The 22,704-nt window shown below is 40.5% G+C and overlaps 1 protein-coding gene across 1 annotated transcript in view; it reads right to left on the bottom strand.

Annotated features, from left to right (window-relative positions):
- PI4KA (phosphatidylinositol 4-kinase alpha) overlaps nucleotides 1–22,704 on the bottom strand; it is a 106,100-nt gene that overhangs the window by 74,837 nt on the left and 8,559 nt on the right. Inside the window, 17 exon segments of the mRNA XM_018566031.1 lie at nucleotides 173–341; nucleotides 1,475–1,578; nucleotides 3,373–3,556; nucleotides 7,331–7,426; nucleotides 7,998–8,127; nucleotides 8,760–8,913; nucleotides 8,915–9,021; nucleotides 9,119–9,310; nucleotides 9,691–9,787; nucleotides 10,937–11,002; nucleotides 12,192–12,340; nucleotides 13,062–13,128; nucleotides 15,147–15,406; nucleotides 17,166–17,238; nucleotides 18,246–18,334; nucleotides 20,337–20,430; nucleotides 21,831–21,947. Of these exon segments, the coding sequence (XP_018421533.1) occupies nucleotides 173–341; nucleotides 1,475–1,578; nucleotides 3,373–3,556; nucleotides 7,331–7,426; nucleotides 7,998–8,127; nucleotides 8,760–8,913; nucleotides 8,915–9,021; nucleotides 9,119–9,310; nucleotides 9,691–9,787; nucleotides 10,937–11,002; nucleotides 12,192–12,340; nucleotides 13,062–13,128; nucleotides 15,147–15,406; nucleotides 17,166–17,238; nucleotides 18,246–18,334; nucleotides 20,337–20,430; nucleotides 21,831–21,947 (2,148 nt within the window).

The raw sequence follows: 22,704 nt of genomic DNA, 5'->3' as shown, positions 1-22,704 counted from the left end.
AGAATTGCTGAAATTTTACTCACTTAGTTCACCCGACTTTCAGCTGACAATATAAGCTACAGTCTAAATTACTACAATGTATAAGACATTTCTATTTACTTCATAAAAGATAAAAAGTACTATTAACGGTACCATATTTGAAACTAGGCTTACATGAAATCCACACACTCACCTTCAGCGCTGGGCCTTTCTCACTGGCTCTTTCACTGGCCCGTTTTCCCTCTAGCCCCAACTGTACAAACAGCTCCAATAGGTTCATCAGAAGCTCATCCACCAGCTGTTCTCCCTGGATGTTGGCCGCAATGTTTGCCAGCGCGTTTATTACAGCCAAGGAACAGTGTCTGTCCATAGAATTGATGAAGAAGTGTCATTCTTAGCTGCTAGCAGGTATAAAGTACCTGCAGCGGTTTTCTTTGCCCACTCTACACCAAATGCCAGGTTGTTCTCTTTGGGCCAGCTCCAACACTTCCTGGTATTTGTGGAGCTTGCTTGCCACCTCCTACACATTTCTATTAACCAGTGAAGCAGCTTGTTATAATGACAGGTCAATAGAAATGATTCGTGGTGGGATGGAGTGGGCATCACTGCTTTGCCCTTTCAGAACCATCTAGCATTTGAGCAAAGAGGGGGGCAATAAACGCTGCTGTAGGTATAGATGCCAATGACAGAATCACTTTAATACCAGTTTATATGTTATTCAAGACAAAATGAATAAAAATGGAGTCAGGTAATAAAGTTAAAAAATCCAATGACCTTACAAACACATGGAAACAATGAGAAGAAGAAGTGCAGTATTAGGATGTTCATTCTATCCATAACATGTAAGAGCATGTTTATTTGAACAAGTATGTGGAAATAAACCTTTGAGATTTCAGTGATTTCACAAATAATACTTTGAGACTAATCCTACAGAAAACAGGCAATTTGCAGTTAACAGGTGTTCATTGTTTTCAATAATGATAGCAGCTTGAATAATACATTTTCTTTATTAAGTGAAACTTAAGGTGGCCATACACCTGCCGATTATCGTACGATAATAGCGGGTGATCCCGCGATCTTACGATAATCGGCAGGTGTATGGAAGGCGCGCGACCGTTTCTACTGTACGGTCGCATGTCTTTTGTCTTACGAGCACATTGCAAAACCAGCCGAAAATCTTACGATTTTCGGCGGGTTTGTGGCGTGCTCGTAAGACAAATGCCGCACGGGCCGGTGTGCGCAAGAGCACACTGCCCGCTCAGCATTGCAGTCATCGGAAGCCCTCCCCTCAGCAGGGCGGGCATGGGATGATCGCAAGTACGATCTGCCTGTCCAAGATGGGCAGATCGTACGAAATTTTAATTTTAATCTTACACCCATCGCGCAATGAAAGTCATGCGATGGTTGTAAGGTGTATGGCCAGCTTTACAGAACATGCAGGCATGCCAAATGAAGATCAGCTTGGCTATATAAAAAGATTATTATGTAAACATACCTATATCCATGATCCTTGGAATCCTTGGTGGAGGAATAGACAACTGAGCTGGCTTTCACACTTATCTGTTGGAAAAGGTTCCACACTTCCTGGTAAATGTATTGCTGTAGAGAACATAAGAGGAAAAAACCCATTAGAGACTCTATGGTTACTACTGGCCATTTCATTTCAATGTGACTAACCTTTTGCTCAAGGGGGAAATTACAGTCAAGAGATTTTATAGATAAACAGAATCCAGGTTATTATATTAGCCAAAAATCCTTTCATTAAGGATTTAATCTGGTGTATACTCTTCAATCTAAACGGGGGAATTATTCCTCACATTGTAAACACATACTTGAAATCATTGTACAGCTTGTTCAGGAAAAGATGGCATTTGGAAGGAAAACTATGTCACAATTTTAACAAAGCTGAACGCCATAAAAAAAGCGAATATTTTTTAAATTTGCTGTGTAAACATAAATGACCTCTAATCATGGGTGTCCCATGTGTAGATGCCCCTGTGATAGGTAACACTATTACTATCATTATTTTCACGTATTACCCAGTACCGAACTTGGGATGCTGAAACTTACAGTCCCAGCTCTAGTTCAGTGATAACAGTTAGTGGTCACTTACTCTACACTCCATTCATAAAACATTTTGTATTCTTGTCACAGAATACCAGGCATTCTGTGAATGAAAGACGGCAGACACTGCGTTCATCCATTCACAGCCCCTTGTATTGAAAATCTCACAAAATTTAGTTTTTTTTCCTCCTGGAGTTCAGCTTTAAAACCCACATATATTACAGAGAGAAAGAGAAGATACTACAGATGTAAACAAATGTGTTGGTACCCTTCTACAAAAAAAGAAAAACCCAAATTTTCTCTGTATTAACTTGAACAGGACCAAAGTAATTGGCATTCATCCTTTTTAATTCCACATTTAAAAAGGAGACGTTCAGGGTGAATAAAATAATACACAGACAACCCAATGCTTTAGCCTCCTTGTGACGCTACAGCTGTTCCATGAAGGCTCCGAGACCAAGAGCTAACCATTCATAGGACTACTTATCAGTCAGCTCCTGATGCCCTTGTGTTTGACTAGTTCAGCAATAAACTTTACCTGGCAGCCATTTTAAACAGCTTTTTATTTTACTTTTTAAAGTTGCTATCCATTTTAGTCTCACTCTGATATTGGAAGGCATCCCGTTCATGGCTAAGCCATGTCCACTTGCCTATATCCCTTCCCTACCAGGCTACTGAAGTGATGTCACTGGACACAAAAAAAAATGTAGTTGGCCAGGACCAAGGTTCAAGTGCAATTAAATCACACTTGCAAGTCTGGGTACCATCTTTCATTGTATTTGATAAAATTGCTGAAAGGCACACTTAAAAAAAGGAACTTCAGCAGTCAGTGCTCTTCCACTCACATGAAACCTTGTCCTGATCTGGTCAAGAAACAACCAATTTGGGTTATTGTAATTTTACATTTTTGAGCATCTTAGATCAGTGAACTGCTAATGAAAAGTCCTCTTAAAGTCTCTGATTAAAAGAAACCTTTGCCTTACGGACCAAGACAGTGCTAGATGCAACAAAAATTCTATGCAAGAGCCAACAAGCCAGAAACCATGTTTGCTAACAGACTTTGAACCTTTGCCCCTAAATTCTCCCCGATAACCCTCAAGATCAGTTGATCCATGTTTACGGATAACCCTCTTTTAATACGCTACAAACTTCATTACCATCTGTCTAAATTGTATTCCGACTCATCATCTCCCTCCTTTACAGACATAACTGCTTATTTACAATGTTCAACCTCTCTGTATCCCAAAGAGATCTTACAGATGTTAACAGTTTAAAAACTCAAGTGTTGTGCAGGTAATTATTGTTTCTTACGCAAATCAAACTACTTACATTGCCAGTTATCACCATACACCCCAGCTGGTCTATGATGAGCACATCTAGTGGTGATGGCGGCTGGCAGAACTTCTGCTGCAGTATCTGAAGAATAGGCTCCATCACCTTTGGGGTATCCCTGAGGGCCACCGCAATGTGCCCCAATGCACGGATTGTGTGATCTGGAATCAGATGGGCATCCCTAAACACAAGACAAACAACTCTTTATTGTTTAACATATAGGATAAAAGTCATTGTGTCTAAACTTTTGTGGACAATTTCAACTCATTTAAGTTAGCTTGTACATAAGGAATAAACTGATTATCAGTTCAACTATGCTAAAGGCTGAGGTGGCATTGAGAAGATTTGCTTTTTAACACAATATCACAAGTTTAAGAGGATGGGAAAGATGTACATCAATGTCCATACCCAAAAGTACAAGGGTATGGCTGGACTACAAGGCTGTATGCAATTTAGATTTAACAATAGCTACGATTTTTGACCAGTATCCTTTGATCTGTGGGCAGTGCACCTAGGATAGGTGGGAGGTTAAGGTAAATCTTATGCAATCTTTGCGGAGTATGATAGATACTATTCAAAAAGCAGAGTCTGAATCAATTTATCTTTACAGAAGATCATAGTGCACTTTTTTTAAGGGAGTCCTTCCAGTCCTCCTGGTGTAAAGAGGGAGTGTCTGTTTGCCAATGACAGAGAAGATATGAAAGTTAATCATTTGAAGGAATTGGAATTACGCCACATGCTGTGTCTGAAGGTACTGAAAGAACATCCAGTTGTAAAGACAATTTTGTTTTTTAAGTCTTGGAAAGATAAGAGATTACCACTTGGCAATAGGTGCTGTGACAGTTTCACACCAAATCTCGCCCATAATTGCAGATTGGAAGTTGTATGAAAAGGACTAGGTTAGGGTTGACTAATGATTAGATTAGTAAAGGAAACGAATGATTAGGTTTAAGGGACTTATATCTGGCCAAGAGCCAAACTTTTATGGTGGATTGCATTTGTAATGGGAGGGTGGGGTATGCACGTGGACCCCTGAAAACGAGATAGTTGTGGTAAGGAACTTAATATGGCTCCTTCTAGATTAACAACTTTGTTGTCCTCAGTTTCAGCAAACCAACAACAGGCCAGTTATCCAATATCTGGGACCAGAGGCACAACTAGTCACTGTCTTCACGCTGCGCCCGGAACAAGGTGAGGGGGAGCAGCGTGAACCATGCAGGGCCCAGGACAGGAGGAAGAAGTCCCGGTACTGATATTAGCGGTTACCGGGATATTAAATATCCTGGCAATCAGCGGTTACAATGGGCCCCGTCCTCCTGTCCTGGGCCCCCTCTAAGTGGCGGAACTCCAGTGCCCGGTCGCAGCTGCGACCTCTGCGACGCTGGTAGTTCCACCACTGTGTGGAACAGTCTCTGCTCTACACATTTTGCCTCTATTGTCTAAGGAGCTTTATGAGAAGTGGGGCAAGCTCTGAGATGATTCTGAACATATCGTATGGAGTGAAGGATATCCAAAGAGGCAATGGCCAAGTATGTCTGAAATAGTTTGCCATGTGAGGTAGTATGGCATGTAAACTCTCTAAGTATAGAGCGAGACCAGCACCAGAGATCTGTTCATCTATGGGCTGTGGACAATTCCAATAAAACAAGCAGGGTATTGTGGAACATTGGAATCTACCTATAAGAGGGCATATTAAAGTCATGCAAAAATAAAATACAGAATGTGCAATACTGGATCTCTTGCTACAAAGGTGCATAAAGTATTTGGGATTCAGCCAGTGGTGGTAGACACAACGAGGCCCATGAGCACAATAGCCATGTTGTCAATAACAGAATGTATAAAAATATATTTACTCTCCAGATGCAGCTTCAGTTCCAGAGGGTGGAAGTTACGCACTTTGTGAATGACACTCACACAAGTAGTGTACTTGGAGTAGATTGTATGATAATGGGCACCCATGCATGCTATTTTCAACCCCAATATTCTATTGCCCAGCAGATAGGTCTCTTCGGAAACACAAACCTGGGAGGCATATTTAAAAAAAGTTACAAACCAGGGCCCTCCTAACCTTAGAATTTAAAGGAGAACTATGAGGTGAGTGCTTTTCACTCACCTCATAGTTCTAGCCGACCTGTGACAATGAGACTGTCACAGGTCGGCTCAGTAGATCGGGAGGTGAGCGAACACATACCGGGTTCGCTCGCCTCTCGATCCTGTCACGGCTCTCTGCCGTGACAGGGGGAGGGGCTGGATTCCCCTCTCCCATCTGCCAGCGCTGACTGGCGGAACGGACGGGGGAGGGGGCGGGTACAGCTGGCTCTGCCTCTAGATAGGCAGAGCCAACTGTCACTCACGCAGCTGGGCGGATCCCGTCATCTAAGTCGGGATCCGCTCCAGCTGCGGCGTCTCAGTATATCGCGAGCTGTAGCTCGCGGCATACCGAGCTTAGGGTAACGGGAGGACGCTAGTTTGTGTCCTCCCGTTACCCTAAGGAGAACTATGGGGAAAAACACTGACCCAATAGTTCTCCTTTAAGTCCCTCACATTTCTTGAGACTATTGAAAGAGTTGCCATTAGTAACACTGGTTAAGATAATTAACAGTAAAGTGCACAATTATGCATTCGCAGTAAACTACATATCTCATCAAGCTTTAGATCTGGAAGCCAAATAAAAGAAGAAAAAAAACAAGTACCAATAATGCCAGGTATTATTAATGGTCTGAAGAGATGAAATACAGAGGGTCTGCATCACCATAAGAGAAAAGAAAAACTGCAGCTAGTGCTTAAAGGAGAACTATAGGGTCAGGGCTCTTTCCCATAGTTCTCCTAAGGGTAACGGGAAGCCACAAACTAGCGTCCTGCCGTCACCCAAAGCTCAGTATACCACGAGCTGCAGCTCGCGGAATACTGAGACGCGGCAGCTGAAACGGATCCCGACAATTATGTCTGGATCCGCCCAGCTGCGTGAGTGACAGCTGGCTCTGCCTATCTAGAGGCAGAGCCAGCTGTACTCGCCCCCTCCCCCGTCCGTTCCGCCAGTCAGTGCTGGAGGATCGGACAGGGGAGGGGGGGAATCCAGTCCCTCCCCTGTCACGGCTCTCTGCCGGCACAGAATCGAGAAGTGAGCGAGCGCCAGGATGTGTTCGCTCACTTCCCGATCTACTGAGCCGACCTGCGACAGTTTCATTGTCAAGGTCGGCTCAGATTATGAGGCTGAGTGAAAATCACTCACCTCATAATTCTCCTTTAACAAACATACCGGGGAAATCACTGTAAATTCTAGTATGTCCTGCTGTACAAAGAAACAGGGCCCATAAACGGGGAGGAAAGACAACATAAACCAGGTAAAGAAAGTGTGGGCCCTCATCAAGGCAAACCATTGGATATGTGTTGAAGTAGCATTAAACGCTTAAATTGTTTCTCAATAAAGAATCCAAATCAAACAAACATTACCCAGCAAAGTAATTCTTTATATTTTTGACCAACTCTCTTAGCTTGGCTTCCCTGAACTTCTTGTCCAGTACAAGATCACAAGCAACAGTGCAGGTCTCCAGCAGTTGTCCATCTACTAGTTTGGAGAAGGAAGGAGGAGTGGGGGAGGGGGGGTTGTGTCTTGCCTTGCTGTGTCTGTGTGTTTATTAAGATGCACACAGCTTACTAGTACTACTAAAACAGGATATCAGGGCCAGTGCTCAAGGATTTTAAACATCAAGAAGCTGCATCCATTGTAAGTGATTTCATCAGCATTTGAAATGGCTTGAAAACCTTTTGACTTTAATCCCTTTAACAGTGCCCTTTTCTAGCATAGGGTTAAATCTAACTGGTTGTTAGGTCAACATAGGCAATAATTAGTGCAAGCATTTAATAGACCCAATATTTCTATTTCACACAGACTAACATACCCTTGCTATGTGGATCAACACAATGAAAATGATACTTCAGCAATGTTACATACTTGTCATTCTCCTGGGAAATGTAAAGGCGATTGGATAAACTAGCCAGGAAAGCTTCCACAATAACCGGATCAATGGTTAACCCTGCCTTTAGACACCTGAAATGAAATATAGAATAAATATCACATAACTTAGCTTGCAAAAATATTTCTAACAGCCATAACGAGCTGTATTTTTATGTAATTTTCCATGGCTAGTTCTCATTTTTAATATCACATTGTGTTCACTGCCTATTGCATTAAGCCAAGGCAACTGTGGATTTGCATACTACCACAGAGTGTATCTTGGACATTTTCCAGTCTCTTTTTGTTAGTTTAGTAAGGTCATCGCTATAGTAGTTCACATTCTGATGACAATGCCGATACAGCTTGCAGATGGATGTTTCCTGTCAGCACAAGGTTGTATTATTGTTAACAAACCAGAGAGTTCAGTATTCTGGTCATATAACGAACACTAAACAGAAGTAGAATGTCTTTTCTAACATAATATTTGCAAATTAATCAGGCAGCATGTGCTGCCCATAGTAACTGATTCCTATCATTTTTAAAGTACAGGTTAGAAATTCAGTTACTATGGGCTACACCTCAATTTTTCCTTTGGATTAATGGAAAACAGTACACCCATTAAGCTTCCCTGATGTTTCAGTAGCACAGCTACAAACTCTAGTACCTGCAGATGTTCTCAATAGCTATGTCCCGCAGCTGTTCATACATAGATGGTTGGCTCTTCTTGCCGTGAATTATGTTCATTGTGGATTCTGAGTGCTCATTGGTAATGCTAATCTTGATATCATTGCCTCCTAAGATTATAAGTGAGAAAAACCATGCTGTAATAACATGCTTTACAGACTTGTCAACAGGAATTCTTCCAATTACACCACTATTTTCAGCAGGATATATTTCTAGGACAATACTAAAAAAATAGCAAATAAAGCCAGTTGTGTGCGTACAGTTTTAAGCAAATACTATTCTATTACAAAATGTGAAAAATTATACCTATTATATCATACTTTAAAGGTATGCAACTATTAACTTTGCACACTTAGAAGTGATTTTTGTGCTCAGCCTACAGTTTTCACTTTAAAGAGAACCTGCCAAAACCAAAATCTCTGCTGCTATTCCTGAAAATGCAAGCTGTCTGGCACAATAATGCAGGTCTAGGGTTTCAAATTAAACCAGTACCAGGTTCACAACACAAAAAGTAATAAATCCAGATGATCACCATAACAGGTAGGCAACTAGTATTTTCAGAAGGGGTGCGGAATTCTATCAGACAGGATCCCTTAAATATTTAAACACTAGGTTTAAAAAAAAAAAAAAAAAAGAGTACCTGTCTCCACAAGTATGGTTTGTGGTGAATTGTTTTTCTTTTTTGGGGTATAAAAAATGTTTACAAAAACTTAATAAAAAATGTTTATAAAAGAAAAAGTACCTGTCTGATGTTGGCTGTGATATTTGTACAGCTTCACCAGCACTGGAGATGGTATCACCAGAAAATCCCGAAGAGATGGAGTCACAGATACAAAACACATGTAAACCTTCAGACAATGAGATTCACACACCCGAAAGTCAATTGAATTGTCAAAAACCAACCTGTAAGCAGCAGATCAAGAGAGGCATGTGAGCTATGATAACTTTGCTGGATGTCTTGGACTGCAGTTTTTCAGAAAGTTTGATGCACAGGTTTTCTGCACCTTTGGTATAAAAGGCAATAAATATATCTTGATTAGAATCGAACCGCTGAAGAAAAGCTGAAGAAAAGCTTTTTCTCCACCATTTACAACGTTTTACCTTGTTCATCCTTTGCTGCCCACACCATGAGGTCCACACAGGCTGCATTTGCCTGACACCTAAGCTTCAAAGGACTAAGTTCATTGTGTAACTTTTCCACATCGTGAAGTATCTTCTGCAGCTCTGATTGGCTACTGTTGAACTGTTCAAGCACAAAGTCATGGATCTCCTTCACAAATGAGGTTGGGAGGTCTAAAAAAGAAGTTTAACAGACTTATTTTAACAGATTAAGGATATGCTACCCAGGTATGAGCAAGAGGACTACACTACATCCTATGAAGGTATTGGTGAAACCAACGAAGAATAATTCAATGCAAATCTCTAGCTGGCCATGTACCATTATGCTTTCTAACATACGTTAGCGATATATAGCAAGATGTCTACATATTTAACATTGCCATATGCAGAATACAGTTTCCACAACACAGGCATAAATTCCTAAAAGTTTTTCTGGCCTAAACGTTTAAACGTGCAAATGTTTTAGGCCAAATTTTTTTTGTCATAACCGCTTAAAACTCTAAACAAGCACCATATATATTCCATTCTGGAAAAGATCAGTTATGAACACTTACCTTTCATGTTGTACAGTGTATCTCTGAGCATCTTAAACATTGCCACATACAGTGGATCACTGAATGTTTTATAATACAGATCTGCATTGGGATTTCCCTAAAAGGAAAAAAAACAAAAAACATACTGAATATGTGCAATGGATTTTCCAAGATAAAATAAAATATTAAAATCAGATTAAACACTCTCTGACATGTATTCAGTTAGATAAAAGTGCTGTAAAGCAGCTTGAAACAATGCATTTGCATTACATTTTCAGAAAGCCACACTGACGTTCTATGCACCTATAGCTCTTAACATTGATCTGTGCTTGAGCATCAATAGCATATGCAAACCAATGTCAGTTCTAGGGGAAACTTTTTATTTTAGTTCATTGCTAATGCTAGTGCTTTTAGATTGTAAGCTCTCACAAGCAGGGACTTACTAATCCCTTTATTTTGTAAAGTGCTGCACAAACTGTTGGCCCTATAGTACTCCTGTATAATAATAACACTGGCGAACAATTCCATAAGAAAAAAAAAAGGAGTAAAAATAAAACCTATTTTAAGAAGGAAACATCCTTTAGGAAAGAAATATCCTGTATTTTCTAAAGGTATGTAGACAACAAAGTGATCAGTAAAGGGTTAAAAGAACTATGGCCAACCCTTTTTTTGGCCGTAGTTCTCTTTAGGGTCACAGGACATTTACTAATCTTCTCCTGTGACCCAAAACTCAGCATATAGGGGGCTATTGACCGCTATATGCTGACAGCGTAGAGCCGTGCTGCAGCCGGGAAAGATCCTGACAATATATTGTTGGGATCCACCCAGAGGAAGAGCCAGCTGGGTTCATTGCCCCCTCCCCCCCATCTGTCCCTCCAGTCAGCGCTGGAGGATCGGAGAGGAGAGAATCCCTGTGATCAGTGGCTTGCGATTGCTCAGTTCTAGCTATGGGGATGAGTGTATTTCACTCATCCCATAGTTCGCCTTTAATGCAAATACACTGGCAAATGATGAATAAAGGGTTACGTAAAAACTTGAGATGCCCATTTCTCCTGGAACAGAACGGCGTGGATAGACCAGCATCTCATTTTAACAAAATTGGATAATGGGAACTCAAAATCACAAACCTTTACAGAGCTAGCGGGAAATAAACATTACAGAAGATGACCGAGTGAGAGAGACTATATTTCTTTTCTGTGTGCAGTAATCCACTAGGATTAATCCTGCATAAACTAGGGAAAAAGGTATAAACAAGTGTAAAGTGTACCTCTGTAACTTCATTTATTAGGGAATCTAATGAGCTCAGCATTGGATCTGCCACAATCTGCTTCACCTGCAGGAAAATACAAATGGTCTTCAGTATCAGAGAAAAATCAAGATTGGTTTAACACTTTTCATCAAAAATACATCAATAATATTGCAGTCTTATACTGCCATACATACTTCCATTGTTTCATAGCAAGGTCATGAGAAAATACATTCTCCGTTAATTCTGAAGATATCATATTTACTAGGGATGCACCGATACCGTTTTTTTTTGGTATATAGTACAAGTACCGATATTTTTTTTTTCAGTACTCGCCAATACCGAATACCGATACCAGAAGTCCCATTAAGGAAGCCAGGCAGCGTGTAATGACTCGCCACCTGGCTTCCCGATTAGCCCGGAAGCCGTCCCCATGCTTCTCGTCACTGGGTGACGAGAAAGCATGGAGCCGGCTTCCTGGCCAATCAAGAAGCCGGGCGCCGTGTAATGGTGCGGTGCACGGCTTCCTGATTGGCTAGGAAGCTGGCTCCATGCTCCTTTGTCATGAGGTGACGAGGGAGCATGAAGCTGGCTTTCCGACCAGTCAGAAAGCCAGGCGCCGCGTCATTACACGGCACCCGGCTCCCTGATTGGCCAGCTTCCCGACCAATCAGGAAGCCGGGCAGCGAGTCATTACACACAAGTGATGAGGGAACATGGAGCCGGCTTCCCGGCCAATCAGGAAGCCGGTCAGCATGTGATGACTCGCTTACTGATACCGGAAGTATTGGGCTAGGCATCCGAGCATTTGGGGGAGTACAAGTACTCGCCCAAATACTCGGCATCGGCACCAATACTAGTATCGGTACATCCCTAATATTTACATCTATGGTAAGTTGAGTTATGCTGCCAACTTTGTAAAATAACCACAGAAGGAATTCATTTTTAAGAAAGCATTCACACAGATAGCAATTTAATAGGCAAAGCAACAGTCTAACTTTAACAAAGAACTCCAGGAATTCTTTTGATTAACCCTTGCAGTGGGGCTATTCCTGCACTACAAGGGTTAAGTGCTCATTTGTCTCTAATTGCTAAAATCACGCAAATTTCCGAGGCAACCAGCTGTCATGGCGCTCCCTCCAGCCAGTGATATTGGTAAATTAGCACTGTTGCTCCACTCTGACCACTTTAGAAAGCAATATATTTCATATCTGTATCCAGGCAAAGCCACACACTTAATAAAGGCTTATCTGAAGAAAATATCACATAACAATACCATGCTTAGTAGGTGGCGAAGGGTTTCCTGTGGAATGTCAAAATCCTTGTTGTTTACACCAGTGAAAAGAGGGGACACAGAGAAGCTAGAGCTGATGGTGGTGAGGTAATAATCCGGGTCTACTGAGCTGCCATCTGGCAGATAGGAACCTGGGAGGATGAAAACAGTAAAATGGCTGGATGTGAGACCACAAATCCATTTTTTTCCATTAAACACCTAAGCAGCAAGCTTATTTTGGAATAACTATAGCACAGCTGTTACAGTATTAAAACTGCAAAAAGTTAAGGCTTGGATGTCTAAGAGGACTGTAATACAAAGCTCTGCTTATTCACAATATAAAAACAGTAGCATGCGTTGCAATGCATTCTCACTTATACAGTCCTGTGCCCTGAAAGGACTTGAACAGGGCCAAGCATTCATAAATACACCAAACTGGACTTTTCATCAACCCAGGGCAGAACAATCCCACATGAAAGCTGAACTCCAAGAGCCCGTTGCCATGGCAGCGCTGCACAAAATTATGTTTTGGAAAAAAGGCTACACATGTTCTTTTACAACTCAAGTCAATGGACGTTTACTAATCAAGTCAATGGAAGCGCTAAGAAAAAAAAAACACCAGGATGCACTTCAGTGTTTCCCAGTTGATGCTTTGGTACATTTGTGGCAGAGGAAAGTGATTTAACATGCTCACAACACACACACTAAAAAAATGCAGTGCAACATGGTGAGAAAGCGCAACTTAATTCAAAGTGTATGCCAACACATTGAAATGCACAAGCATTATCGTACTTCATGCAGTCTTGGCAACCATGAGAAAGCCAGATGCAAATTTGTCACACTCCTCTTTACACATGACTCATGACAAATTACCTTCAAAGTACGGGATGCTGGATCCTGCTGGAGATCCAGGAAGGGGGACAATGCGATCAGGGCTAACCTGGAAAAACGAAAATGAGATTAAGTTTAAGTTACAAAATAGCTTAAACACACTAAAAGCCAACACCTAAAATATTTTTTATTTTGTTCATGGAGCTAAATAAATTAGAAGAAGCTGTGTTCACCTCAGACAACCAATCATGTGCAAGCAACAATTCTGTTTTTTTGTTTGTTTGTTTTTTTAACATCACAAGCACATTATTGGGTATTCATGGTAAACACCGGTAACCTTATATACCATCATTTACTTTGCAAAGTGAACAGCCTCTATTCCATAAGTTAAATGACCCCAATATTTTTATAGATGCCTGCAACTTCCTGTTACAGCTGTTCCTCCCATTTCCTATAAGGGTGTCATTGGGACACAGGCTGAGGGAAAAATCTTCCCAATGGGTTCAGAGAAAGACATAAAAACCTGGCACAAACTTTAATCTATCTCTACTCCTTTCAGAACTAAAAGAGAAAAATAATCCCTGGAGTTGGGCTTTAACCTCCTGCCGTCCGCCCATTAAGAAAAAACAGACTCGCATTGGCGGGTTGCCGTCTCCAGACGGCATTTTTTTTCCTGCGCGCACACACGGGCAGGGAAGGCCCGCTCGTTTTTACAGCCGTTAACGGCTGTTTCACATACAACAGATCAGCGGTTCTATAGCCGCCGATCGGTTGTATGGCGTGCGTTTGTTGCCCCCCCTCCTGACCCCTCACCTTCAATCTCAGGATCCACTAGCCCATCTGCGACCCGGGACCAGCTCGGGACGGCGTCAGGAGGGAGATGGGAGGGAGATGGGAGGGAGATGGGAGGGAGATGGGAGGGAGATGGGAGGGAGATCAGCATCTTCCTCCTTGCCGACCTCCCTCCGTGCTGTGAATGCAGAAGTGATGTGTATTACATCACTTCCGCATTCACCTGTCAGTCATTGGGCTTCTATAGCCAGAGAGAAGAAGCCGATGAAGCAGATCTCTACTTCATCAGCTTCTTTTGGGGTGCCCAGGTGACATTAGGGGTTCTAGAGACCACTAATGTTTCCATAAAGAGGACCTGTCAGTGTGCCTTTGCTAATATATAGGGGGATTGTTATCCCCTTTTGTAATAGCAATAACAATAAGTGTAAAAAAATAAAATATAAATAAAAAAAGTAAAAAAATAAATAAAAGTCACAAATAAAAAAAGTAACCACCCCCCCCCAAAAAAATGTTTAAGTCCCCCCCCTTCGTTTACGCACATATAAACGTAAACATGCGTCAGATGCGTCAGCACGGGAAAACGACAATTGCGCTACACATGTTACATATCGCTGTGAACGTCGGAGTGAAAGCAATAATTTTAGGGCCATCAATCACTGATAACACTAAACTGATAGAGCGGTAAAAGCTTTTATAGCGTCGCCTATGGCCAATTTTGGGTAATGACGTTTTTTGAGGTTTTGCGCACGTGCGCAATTTTAAGGCTTGACGTGTTTTGTGTCTTTTTACATGACTCGACCCCATCTTTTATATTTTACCAAAAAATTGGGTAATAATAAATGTTTTAGAATTTAATATAGGGGGAAACAGTTGTTTTTTTTTACATTTTCTGTAATTTTTTCCTTAATATATTAAAAAATAAAAACCCCAGGGGATGATTAAATACCACCAAAAGAAAGCTCTATCTGTCCCCAAAAAAGGGTATAAAATTGATTTCAGTACAGAGTTGCATGACGGAATAAATGTCAGTCAAAGTACCTCAGCGCTGAATACTGAAAAATGGCCTGGACAGGAAGGGGGTTTAACACCGCGGACTTCAAGTGGTTAACAATATTACCGAGAACGAATATTGGTTGTTACTTTGCCACATCTCTAGGGCAGTTACTTTACTTTCTTAGGGCTAACATAAAACAGTAAAAGACCGTGATGATTAGGGAATTAGATTTAGTCTGTCACTCTGGTAAGCAATAGAAAGGATATAAAATTGCAAACCCTCCCCTCTACACATCTTAAGTGTCTGTACATAGCGGAAAGTGAAAAATCACAATTTTGTACCTGTGAACCGCTAGATACGCTGCTGGTCTTTCTCTTCAGTGAGTCTCCCTGACAAACTGTCAGCAGTGAGTTAGGTAGAATTGATCGAAAATCATTGAAGGAGCGCCTGCGGATCCCTTCTAGCTCCTCCGGAGCCTTTAAAGCCTGAGGAGAGATCTTGGGAAACAGCTTGGACAGGAGAGATTCTTCAGAGTTGCTGTATCGTCCAAATGCCCGAGAGATGCCAATCAGACAGGGCACTGCATATTTACACAAGTATTCTGCAGGAAAAGAGAACAGATTTCCTATATCATGCACTAAAAGCAACCCCAATAAGGCAAGAATACTCATTTTTAAATTTCTAGATCATGTACAGTATATGTAAACATATCCGCTAAGTTTTATGTCTGTGAAGTTTATGCAGTGTATAAACTTTACAGACATAAAGCAGTGTAGCAGTGATCAAGAGGTAGCACATTGGTTAGAACGTCTGTCTTGCAGCATTAAGGTCCAGGATTTAAGGTTCAGCCGGGACACTATCTACATGGTTTGCAAGTTTTCTCTGTGTTTCTGCGGTTTTCCTCTGGGTATAACAAATTGTCCCTAGTATGTGTGCATATGAGATAGAGACAATAGATTAGAGCTGCTACAATTATTCGATTAAGTCGATTAAAATCGACCATGGAAAACGTTGTCAACGTTTTCCATCGTCGATTCGTTGGCTAAAATGTAAACTTCCGGCTCGCCGCTCACGGCCGCCTGTTCGCGGCTCCATAAACGAGTTACTCATTGGTATTCTGCATTGCATTGTATTGTGCATGGTGTTCTGCATTGTATAATGCAGCGGCACACTGCAGAACACCAGCAGCTATGGAGGAATACCAAATCCCAGCAATAATATATTAAGTAGCCTGTATAATGTATTATTGCTGGGATTTGTTGTTCCTCTATAGCTGGTGGTATTCTCCATTGCGCTGTATAATGTATTATTGCTTGGATTTGTAGTTCCTTTATAACTGGTCAGTGGTAATCTGCATTGCGCAGTATAATCATTATACAGTGCAATGGAGAATACCACCAGCTATAGAGAACTACAAATCCCAGCAATAATACATTATATACAGCGCAATGCAGAATAACACCATCTATAGAGGAATACATCAGATCCCAGCAATAATACATTATATACATAATAGTATAGTATAATGTACTATTGCTGGCATTTGTTGTATTCCTCTATAGCTGCTGGTATTCTGCATTTTGCCGTATAATCATAATTCATATTCTGCACTGCGCCCCTGTATAATGTACTATATTGCACACCACACTTTTTTTTTTTTTTACTTCCACCGCGCCAAGCTTGCTCCCGTGATGGACTACAATCTCAATACAAACTAGTAGTCCATCACTGGAGCCATTTTTTTTATCCGATTAATCAAACTTAATAATCGGCTAACTAATCAATTATGGAAATAATCGTTAGCTGCAGCCCTACAATAGGTGTAAGCTCCTTAATGGCAGGGACTGATGTGAATGAATAATATGTAAAGTAATATGTAAATTGCCAACACTATATACAGTGAATACCAATAATAAATAAATAGGTAGGTCTAGTAGATGTAAACCGAAGGACAGATCTGCACAATGTACAGCAGTATAAATACCACACTCCGCGTTTCTTGACATATAGAACTAAAATGACATTATATAGACTGCGGGGGGAATGTAGCCTTCCTACCTTTTTTGAAAACAAGTGTAGAGAAAACACTAAACTAACATTATCATAAAGCTGCAGTGAAATATGGGAGCAGATCAGCATACACATTATTCTAAGCTAACTGACTGATAATGTGAAGGGATAGGTTGAAAAACAGCACGTTGAACAAAAAAAAACCACCAATAGAGGATCTAATTCTGTCCAATTACAAAATGATCTCTTTGTTAGGGGCCTATTATACATGCACTTAGAAATTCATCATGCACATTAACAGACCATGAACTATAAACAAAATCGAATGTCTTTTTATACAATCAGCTCACCTTTGTCCTGAATCTGCACAGACTGGCACATTCCAAGAAGACATTGCGTCACATCCAGGATTGTCTCCAATATCTGAGGACACAACACACAAATATGTCATCTAGTCATAGTGATAGAATGCCAGAGATAAAGACCAAGCTTGCATTTAGAAAGCACTTTAGAGGAACCTGTGTCTTTAGATTTTCTGAGCATAGAACAGTGTACCACAGAACAGTGAAGTGCAGCCCTCATGCACATAGTAGACTTTTAACAAATCCCAAATGGCGAATACTTTATTTTCTTCCTTTAGTATCTGTAAAAGCCTTCCTGTGTATAGGGGGTGTAAGCTCCATGTGTTACATTCCCGCTGGTTGCTAGAGCCCTAAACAAACCACCCACAGGCACATGTAAAAATGTCTGAATTTAGATGGCGTTACATTGTTAAAGGTGTGGGAGATTGTATGGGGGATAATTATACATTAGCAAATGATTTGTTTGCCAATCATTGCAAGATTCCCATCAGTTGTCTCAAAGCAAGCATAAAACACATTTGCTAGTCAGATTCTCCGATACATTCACCCCATAAAGTTGCACCCTTTTGCCTTAAAGCGAAACTACACCCTCCTAGGAAAGCACCATCTCGGCCTCTATTTGGATAGCAGTTGCCATGTGCTGCACATGTGATAAGCTATGACACCAGCCATTTGAGGACTTGAATGTTCGGTTAAGATAAAAAATATAAAATCAGACATCCCTTCTACTCACATGTTCAGGCCAGATAATATCAGCAAACAATTCCGTGATCAATAACTCAAGTACTGAACAAAGAAGATGAAGAGACCCTTCAGCATGTGATGGTGGACAATAGCCAACAGGTTTCAGTGGCTAGACCCCCTTCTTTAGAGCTTACTGTATTACAGTCTCCTTTAGCTTTACCAACACCTGTGTAGTGAAAGGGCCTGCCTGATTGGATGCAAATTGATTTGTTACTTTAACTATGAGTACCTCAGATAACATACTTTTGCTAAATCTAAAGTTGATTGTACAAGAGATTGTATGGTCAGATGGTAATGTATACAATGCCCTTAAGTACTTCTTACCTGCCCTCTGAATGCCACATCTCTATGGGCTACATCAGACAGTAAAGTAACCAGACAGAAGCTGAAGGTCTCTGCAACTGGAAGTGTACCTGTGATAAAGATAATAAAAACTGATTGATATGTGATAATAAAGAGTCATTAAACCTAAATCAAGAGTTGACACACATACAGAAGTTTTATTATTCAGAACTTCCATAGGAAAAGTGGGACATTTCCTAACTATACAGGGAGCTCCAATTATAGCTTACATGCAGAGCCACCTGGTGGTGAAATATGATGTTGCATCATGACCATAAAATGCAATCGTATGTAAATGTTAAACACTGATTTTGTCAGCTGGATTTTAGACTGGCAAAGTGACCATCTTACAAGGGCATTTGAAGCCAATGCAAACTACTGCATAGTAGGACTGCAATCTGTCTTCTGACAGTGGGTATGTTTATTAAGGGCAGATTAATGCATCACCTTTTACTACCTGGATTTCTGGCACATGTCACTAGGACATGTGACCATGCACATCATCTCAGGGGAGGAAAATGCCTTTCGCTAAGATCTCCAGAGATTACAGATGAGATTTCCCAGCAATGCTCTGCTGATGACAAGGCAATCCCAGTGTGCATTGCTTTGCCAAACTGAAGTCATTTGCCCTTTCAAAGCAGGAAGTGAATGCTCTGCAAGTGTAAGTATTTCAAAAGCACAGCATTTTACACCTGACATGTCTGTTATTATTATGCATTATACATAGAGCAAGGCATTGGCAGAATTAGATTTTTTAGTGTAAAGGTCTGCTTTAAAAGTTTATAGGCAATCTGGGAACATAAAAGTAAAGACAACCAGTCTCCTGCCATAGCTTTTATACTAAGCTGCTGGAATGCGTAAAAAAATAATAGTACTGAGTAACACTTAATTTTTTTATAATCTACTATTCAACAGCTAATACTTGGCAAATTATATTTCTCACTAACATTTCCTTCATGCAGTTTAACCCTTCAAATATCTTCATCAATAGAGGCCGATATCTTTGCTTGACCCCTTTACTAGACTGACTGTTAATGAATGGCTCTAAATTATTATTATATTAAGCTTGGCGTTTAAAGGGATTTTATGTGATGGCTAACACAGTACAATACTATACTACATGAGAAAGACCCACACACTTAAGTTGTACAGTAGGTGAGGGAGCAAACCCTTAAAATAAGCTAGACCTGGCCTAATACAGAGCAGTGTGCAAAGAACAGGTAATGAAAGAAGCTGGCCCTAAGTAAATACAATAAGGAGAATCGTTGTCTTTAGAGAATTTAAAAACTATACTAAAATCAACTAACAGCCAGTCTGCTTTTTATTTATTACCAAGCACCAACAACTAAACTCTGCAAAAAATTTTCTAAGAGAGCAAAAGTCCTAAAGAACCATGTGATGTCCGCAAGTGCTGGCATTAGTCTTCAAATCTATCCTCGTCTCATCCTCTTGCATCCTAGGCCCAGGCTGTACACAGACCTTCAACTTCTGCCCAAGTTGAAGATTAGGTCCCAATCTATTCCAGCACTAAAGACTTTTAAACAGGCACTAGAGAACCTGGATTGGACATGTGAATAACAGGGGTGAAGCTTATTCTCAGTCAAAATTTAGGCTCCATACAACCTGGTCATGGGATGGAAGCGGGTTCCACAGAGACAAACAGATCAACATGTTTACTAACACGGGTTCTTGCAAAAAGCACAAGATGTCTGTACTTTAGCACTGTTGCCCCCTTAAAAGCATTTTGGGACAGTTCAGGTTCTTTTTAAGCTGGACATATAGTTCAATAAATTTAATTTAGAACAAAACAATATAGAGAGTATATAAAATACAATATAACAGAAGATACACTGCATTTCTTTAATGTAGTTAAACGCAGTGGGGTCTATTAATATATTTTTTCACCCAAGATTCACACATTTTTCCAACTGAATCCAAACAGAAGTCTTGGCTGAAAGTTGTGTGAATGCTGTGTGAAAACATGTATAAATAGACCACACCATGTCATTTTTTTTTTGGTATAGGGACAAATGTACCAGTAAATAACTAGTGGATCGGAGAATATATCCTCACCTTTAGCTTGCCGAGAGGTATTCTCTTCTATCCACAGAACCTTTGGAAGACCTTTTAAAAGCCTCAGAAGATAGGGAACCGTGTGGTCTTTGTGCTAAATATACGGATAGATACAATATTAATGCAATACTCATCTCTACTGTGAAATACAAGGTCTGCAGTATAACCTGTCTACATGACTGCAAGCAACTGAGAAGAAAAAATTACAGCCAGCATTAGGCTTTTGTATTACTACTACTTAACTACTTGTCCTCCTGCAGTGACATACATATATCGGAAAGTAGGGATGCATTGGGAAGGCTAAACTCATGTACTTACAGAATGAAGTGTAAAACACAACAAATCCAACCAATGTGTTAAGGTTAACTGTAATAAACTTTTGGTCTGTTTTAGAAATGTATGTTATATACAGTTTTTCATTATTTGTATTGATTATTAGAAACTGCTATGATAGAATATATATTGATTTATAATCTACATTATCCATTTTACAAAAAAAAAATTCAATTAAAGTGACACTAAACTCAGGGGTTAATTCTTAAATCCTCGTAGATCCTCAAATCATCTCTGAATTCATGCTGACACTGTCCTTCCTTCTGGAGGGTGGCTACTTTTGTTCCCTGTGGTCCCTGTGTTTGTTGTTAAGTAGCCACCGCTCCAAGCTCGCTCCTGTGATAAGCTATAATAAAAATGAGCTAACTAAATGTGAGATTGTAGTGCATCACAGGAGCCAGCTTGGAGCGGTGGCCACTTTACAACACGCACAGGGACCATGGGGAACAAAAGTAGCCACCCTCCAGAAGGAAGGACAGTGTCAGCATGAAATCAGAGGTGATTTGAGGATCTACAGCTGAGTGATACACAAATTGGGTACATTTTTGTTATTAGGGCACATGAATGCATTTTTAAGATTTAACTCCTGGGTTAAGTGTCACTTTAATACAAGGAGCACCTATGAAGCTGATTTTGCAGAGCATCCTGGGCTCTCCGAAGTCTAGCACTGGCTGTCTCTTGGCTGCCTTTGGTCTAACTGAATTCATTAGTAGTCATGTAGCTGAATAAACAGAGCTCAGAGGGATGGTGTCCTACCTTCCAGCCCTATTACTTTGTATGTGAAATTTAAGCTCCAGCTATCAATGTCTGATCACAACATTAACAGCAAAGTCAGCCTGGTGAAAGAGTTGAGAGCAGCCAGCCTAGAGCTTGAACTAAATGGCGCCATTGGTAAAAAGGACATTTTCATTTGCAATATTTCCTACTTGCATAAAAAAACAAAAGAAGAAAGCACATTGCGCCTCTTTTCCTGAAGGGAATAAACATATGAAAAGGCACCAAGCACTTCCTAAAATAACACAATCGCAGTATTATTTAAAGAGTGGTGCATAATGATTTGATCAAAGAAAAAAAAAAAACATGATGTTCATCAAGCTTACTGATAATTGTGGGCTGACAGCCACAAAAGACCAGAAAACAAATTATTAGTATAAGACATACCTGTAGATCGGATTCAACCAAGAAAATGCCTAAAGCAATAAGGGCATCTCTTCGTCTCTCGTCCAGTTGAAATACCCCATGAAAGTCAACAGGGCACATACATAGCAGCTTCTGTACCTGCAATAGAGAAAGTTTAATATAGCAAAAAGATCCAGAAGAGTTCAACTACTAAATACAAATATGAAAAAAGGACAACAAAACAACTCAATGGCCATTAAGCAAAGCTGAAATCTAATCTACCTTCGCTGGTTTCTCATTCTCTTTCATCATCATGCTAATAAAAAAAATTTAAAATCTTTCCTTTATTTTATTACATTTTAGAATGAGCAAGAGATCCTTACTGGGTCTCTTTGCTTCGCTATGCAATGTGGGCAGATCATGGCTGGTAGGAGGGGCCAGCAGGGTGCTGTATATAGCTTCCTGAAAACACCACATCACCCTGCTTCGATTTAGGATTAAACAATATTTTTTGCATTTTTCTAACGTGAGCTTTTTATTGGGAAATAATTACATTTGTGGGTTTAATCCCTGTTTCAATTTATCAGACATTTGGTCATAACATTTTATTTCATATAATAATTTTTGGCCTTCTGGCAAAAAGTTGTGAAGATATTCAGGATAAATTTCAAACAAGGCATCCTGTAGCTCTTCTCAGAGGTGTGACAGACCTGGGGGGCATTCTCCTCTAACCTTAAAGTGTGTGCTCTTCCCACAACAGCTAGACTGCGTTGAAACATGGTGACTGTGCAGCCAATCAAAGACAGTGCTCCGGATTCCCCTGTGATCTTGTGCTGGACAGGAAGTTCAGGGAAGCAGAGCTTTAAGCCAACTGTTTATAAACATGATGGCAGAATATTGAAAATTGTCTGAGAGT

Source organism: Nanorana parkeri, unplaced genomic scaffold (assembly GCF_000935625.1).
Source record: "Nanorana parkeri isolate BGI_ZX_2015 unplaced genomic scaffold, ASM93562v1 scaffold909, whole genome shotgun sequence".
Taxonomy (NCBI): Eukaryota; Metazoa; Chordata; class Amphibia; order Anura; family Dicroglossidae; genus Nanorana; species Nanorana parkeri.
The sequence above is the reverse complement of the archived record's forward strand: the minus strand, read 5'-3'. Positions and strand labels throughout refer to the sequence as shown.